The 5,989-nt window shown below is 33.3% G+C and overlaps 1 protein-coding gene across 1 annotated transcript; it reads right to left on the bottom strand.

The window, feature by feature from the left end:
• Positions 1-812: 812 nt before the first annotated feature.
• LOC131860051 (receptor-like protein 7) lies at positions 813-3,472 on the bottom strand. Its single transcript, XM_059214404.1, has 3 exons — positions 3,411-3,472; positions 3,128-3,134; positions 813-2,942 (listed from the first exon to the last, which is right to left on the bottom strand). The coding sequence occupies exons 1-3, from the start codon at positions 3,470-3,472 to the stop codon at positions 813-815; spliced, it is 2,199 nt and encodes a 732-aa protein (XP_059070387.1).
• Between the last annotated feature and the right edge of the window lie 2,517 nt (positions 3,473-5,989).

The raw sequence follows: 5,989 nt of genomic DNA, 5'->3' as shown, positions 1-5,989 counted from the left end.
CAGTCAACACCATCAAATGAAAGAATTCATCACTCCAGGTCGTTGATGCAAACAATCTACAATTCATCGATGCAAGAGTCAATGATAATTTATCTAAAAAATTTAATATTAATTTCATTTAAGTAAGTTTATTTCAAAGATGCATTTTGATATTAATTTATATATATAAATTTGAATTGCAATAAATATTTCAAAGAACAAGAAGCTCAAAAATTTACCTCTTATAGTTTTGTGAATTGTAGAGGCATATTTCTTTATAGTGTCAAATTCTTCATCCATGAGAACAAAAACTTCAATATTTTATCAACTTTATTGAAGTATTTTCTTTTCCAACTAATTTTTGTCAGGATCCATGACAACGTCCCTCCAAAAGCTAGTCCATATGTCAATCCCATAGATATCTTATACCATATATATTTTGTACTTTTTCTTTCTTTGTTGATTGAAACTGAAGGAGAAGGAGGAGCAAATTCTGGCCAAGAACAATTTCTAGGCAAGGGACATCCCCATAAATATTTATTTCCTGAATAAGAGGATTCTCCAAATGTGCCAGTTATATGCCGTCCTTGGGCTATGCTTCCTGAAAGATTGTTGTTTGATAAATTCAGTGAACTCAAGGAGTTTAGAAATTCAAGCTCTATAGGGATTTTTCCTGAAAACTGATTTCTTGAAAGGTCTAATGACTCTAATTGACTCATTTCTCCCAAACTATTTGGAATAGTCCCATTCAAATTGTTTATTGAAAGGTTTCAAAGCCTCAAACCCTTCAAATTTCCAAAATTAAAAGCCACTTCTCCCTGTATTTCATTGTTTCACAAATCTATACATGTGAGAGTGGAAAGAATATATTCATAGTGTTGATTTGTGCCTTTTAAATTCATATCCAATCCATCCCTATAATATACATCAGAAGAAGACAATACAAATGCAGCTTGACTTTCTATTGACATTGCTTGGAATGATACAATTGTGTGTGGAATAAAACCTGAGATATGATTGGAAGAAAGGAGCAAAATTTGGAGACTCTTTAGTTGGCCAATCTCTGGAGGAATACTGCCTGAAAAATTGTTCTCCTTCATCACCAAAACTCTTAACTCAGAGATATTTCCAATTATTTTTGGTATTTCTCCTCCAAATAAATTATTCCCAATATCAAGAACCTGTAGCTTTGAACAATTTACTATTGAGATTGGGACTGGTCCATTCAAGTTGTTATCATGAACAACAAATGAATATAATTCAATTAAATGACTGAAATCATCAGGTAAGCTTCCCTCCAAACTATTATTTCCCAAATTTATGACTACGAGGGAAGAAGAGCATTTGAACAAGCTTGCAGGAATCACTCCAGTTAAATAGTTATTTTCAAAATTTAATAGCAGGAGTTGACATAATTTGCCTAAGCTCATAGGGATTGCTCCGATCAAGTTATTATTTGCCAAATTTAATATTCGGAATTGAGATATTCTACCCAAGCTTGAAGGAATATTACCATTAAAGAAATTGGCATTGAGCAGCAATTGTGTTATATGGGGTGACCAAATTGATGGGATATGCCCACTTAATAAATTTCTAGATACATCCAGTACTTCTAATTGCATCCATATTGAAGTATTTGAGAGTAAGGTTCCTTCTAGATGATTTCTTGAAAGATTTAGAGATTTCAACCGAGGATTGGTTTCCCATAACCAAGAAGGAATTTCTCCCACAAGACTAGTGTTAACTAATTCTAGTGTTTCAAGCAAGAATTGGGTTGAAATCCAAGTTGGAATTTCCTCACCAATCATACAAGACACTAAGCTTATTTCACGTAATCGAAAGGATGGAATCCAAGTTGAGCTAATATTTAGCATACAGTCAGATAAATACAATAACTCAAGTCTTGTAAGGTTGTGAAAGAAAGTTTCTGAAACTGACTGGTTATGGTTAACTGACAGTGATAGGACATTCAAAGAAGCTGGAAGCGACGAAGAAGATACTGTTTCATTGAAACGATTGTCACGAACATACAAGCTAGTGAGACACGAAAGCTTAGCAAATGAAGGAGGAATGCTTCCAGTTAGTTGGGTGTTTTCAAGATACAAATACCGGAGCAAAGATAGATCGCTCAAGGAATTTGGAATGTTACCGGTCAACTGATTGTCTCCCAGATATAAATCCGTCATCAAAGAAAGACTTCCAAGAGATTTGGGTATGTTCCCAATTAATTGGCTATTGGAAAGATATAGATATTTACGAGAAGAAAGATTGCCCAAAGAAGCGTGTATGCTTCCACTGAGTTGGTTGTCCCCAAGCAAAAGATTGGTTAAAGAAGAAAGGTTATACAGACATGAAGGTATGCTTCCATTGAGGTTATTATCAGAAAGATCTAGATAGTCAATAGAAGAAAAATTACCCAGAGAATCGGGTATGCTTCCACTAAGCTTGTTTCCACGAAGGTCAAGCTGAGTTAAAGAAGGAAGAGTGGCCAAGCAAGAAGGTATATTTCCATTGAATTCATTGGAAGATAAATCAAGGTATCTAAGGCGGGTGAGAAAACAAATGGAAGAGGGAATCATCCCACTCAGTTCATTCGAATCTAAATCCAAACTTTCAATATATGTGAGATTTCCCAAACAGGGAGGAGGTGTACCTGATACTCCAAATATTGTCACTGATGTGAGAAAATGAAGTTGGCACACGCTCTGAGAGATAACACCTTGGTAGTAATTATCTGCATCAGACCGAAAGACATCAAGAGATATAACACGGTTCGTGTCATACTCGCAGTCTATGCCATCCCACATGGTGCAACAGTCTGTTCCATTTACCCACGAACTCAGAGAGCCTTCTGAATCATTGAAGGCCTCTTTGAAGCGAAGGAGTGCTTCGGATTCAACGAGAACGACACTGGATTCGATGGGAAAGAGAAGAGCGTGGAGAATGGAAGAAGACAACAAATACTGAAATGAAAATTACACACAACTTCCGCAAAGACAGGGCCATTTGGGATGGAGGGGACGAAGGGAAATGCAGATGATCATCTCTGGGTGGCTTACTTTTAACCATGAGCCTGTCAACAGTCAACGAGTCTTTTTTTTTTTGGCATTTTAAAAAATAGACGATTATTGGGTGGTTTACTTTTAACCATGAGCCTGTCAACAGTCAACGAGTCTTTTTTTTTTCATTTTAAAAAAATAGACGATTATTTATGAGGACGACAGGATTTTTTTTCTCTTTACTCGATTGGAAATTTTGTTGTTCACCATTAACAATTCCACACATTAGTTTTGACTTCCCTAGCCATTGTAAACATCATGCAGAAGACCATTAAAAGCAAACTCTTGAATGTCCCACCGTGTAGGAATGAATTACGCCGAACCCAAAACACACGCCATTATTTTTTTGCTATTTTTTCTTACTCGACTTACTTTTGCTGTTCGCGACCTAAATTCCACATATTACTTGACCGACTTCGATTATGGCCGCCCATTACGGGTCGTGAGTCGCTCGCGGAAAAGTTTAAGTAAACTCGGAAATTTATATTGATAATTAAATGCATCATGTTTGTAAGGTTGGTGATTATTGTGGTAGACGAAGAGATTCAGATTTATTTTTTAACATATAATAATACATATTTATTATTTATTCATTCATTATATATATATATATATCCTCTTACTTGAAGATTATCATTGTTTATTTAAGTTGAATTTTATATCAATTGAGATCAATTTAAAGTCACTTAAGATTGAACTTGAAATTTAAATATTAAAATTTCTTTCCTACTAGCTATAATTAGCTTGCTTGATACTCATTAGTATAACTCATTACTATGTTTACATACTTAAAGATATCCAATTGTGTAGGTAATCTATACAGGATATCATCCAAAAATTTAGATAAGTTAGCAATTATAAAGAGAAATACTTAAAACTACAGTTTGCGATAATTGTTGTCATAAAATCTTTGCTATAAAGCTCACCTAGCTAAAGGTCTTAACTAGAACAAGTTCACCTAGCAATTTAATAGATAAGTTAGCAATTATAAAGAGAAATACTTAAAAGTGCACTTTGCGATAATTGTTGTCATCAAATCTTTGTTGCAAGGTATAAAGCTCACTTAGCTAAAGGTCTTAACTAGAAGAAGTTCACCTAGCAATTCAATAGATTATCGAAAGTTCTTTGTGAATACCATCTTTATTAGATCAAAGTCAGAGAAGGAGTGAAAGCACAATAATATGCCCAAATTTTCATCCTTGCTAAGCCAAAAAATTATCATTTATCAACATTCATCATATTTTATCAAGCATATTGAATTGATTATCAAATATTTAAATATAATATAAATTAATGATCTATATCATTTTCTCTATAGATTCAATTTGTAAATCATACATATATACATACATACATACATATGATAGTTTTAATTAATTTTTTATTTAATACAACAAGTCCTATTTCTACAATTTCCCTTGTTTGGCCTAAAGAGTTTGTATTTGTTGCTTACATTAAGTCTAGCTATTGATTAATTTTCTTGTTTTTATGAAGACATATTTGGGAATTGTTTGCATGTAAGTCTCATTCCTCTCATGCCCCTTTGAGAAGAAGTATAAAATTGATATTTCACATGGCACAATCCATATCCCTCTTCACTACTCTAGAACAATCGCAATACTTAATTCTTTTATTATGATTTAATTTGGTAGGTAAGTTTGATTTTTGAATATGAGAGGAAATTTTATAAATGATAATAATAAATAAAGCGAAGGAATGTTGAATGCAACCATAGAATTTTATTTGAGAGAGTAGAGTACATGTTGTGTGTGTGCAAATAGTAGAAGAACATGATACTCTGAATAAATAAAAGGAGGAGTTCAAAGAAGCTCCAGATAGTTTTAGAAGTTAGTGATTGATTGTAGCTCTCAAAATCATTGCAAAAGACTTATTTGTAATATTTGTGTAATCTAAGTTTGAAAGTTATCTATAAGTGCCATTTTACAATTGAATGTAAATTCAAGTTTTTTTCCATCTATATTTTTGTATTGTTTCTTCTATGTGTTGACAACTATTTGGAAAATAAAGAAGCAACTTTGTATTGTGCTTTGAGATTGGATACCATCAAAGTGATATGAAATTATTGATCTCTATTGTATTTGGTATTTTTCTTCCATCATATTTGTTTCAGAGCATTGGTCTCTATTTTATTTTATTTTTGAACCCCATTTGCCCATGAATTGAGAGAAGCTTCTGAATAAGAGCCATCAAAGGCCACTTTGAAGTGAAGGATTTCTTAAGATTCATGTGAAAGACATTTGTTAAGCACTATTTGATGAGAAAGAGAAAGGCATGGAGAGTTGATGATGATGAACAAACTAGAAATAATAATTAAACACCACTTTTGTATAGAAATGATCATTTGGATGGAGGGTATGAAGGAAAAATTATATGGATCATCTCTAGGTGGGGTATTTTTAATAGTGACCTTGTCAATGGTTAATGAATTTACTTTAAATCTATCTTATAATTGGTTGGCTTCACAAAAACCTTATTCAAGCATCATATTTGGAACATAGATATTGTAACAGAGTAAATTTGCTACCTTAAGGATGATGAATCCTAGAGAACAAATCTACTCTTTGATACTTTACTCGAACTGGTGCTAAGGTGAGCCAAGGGATGAAAACAACCAAACTAAATAGATAGAATGTAGAGAAGGCTCATGGACGACTTTGTTGAAACTTTGTCCAGAGGATGAGCATGCAGGTCTGCGACACTAGTGCAGTGCGTTGTTGTCCTATATGGACGAGGTATCAAAACTACACTAAAAACTCCAAATGCGATTATAATATGATAAATGCATAGAAAGTGATAAAAATAAACTAATACACACAAGATACAAAATAACTAAAGTAAAGTAGAACAAATGGAATGTGAGGGACTCACAAACAGTCCACGATTAGATTCTCTCACAAAGTATCAACTCTTCCATGAATGTCTACCTGCAC

The sequence above is a fragment of the Cryptomeria japonica genome, chromosome 11 (genome assembly GCF_030272615.1).
Source record: "Cryptomeria japonica chromosome 11, Sugi_1.0, whole genome shotgun sequence".
Taxonomy (NCBI): Eukaryota; Viridiplantae; Streptophyta; class Pinopsida; order Cupressales; family Cupressaceae; genus Cryptomeria; species Cryptomeria japonica.
This window is presented reverse-complemented; position numbering and strand designations above follow the sequence as displayed.

Bases quoted from the DNA above. Each gene is read 5' to 3' on its own strand.
- LOC131860051 (XM_059214404.1), bottom strand. From the start codon at position 3,472: ATGGGCGGCCATAATCGAAGTCGGTCAAGTAATATGTGGAATTTAGGT.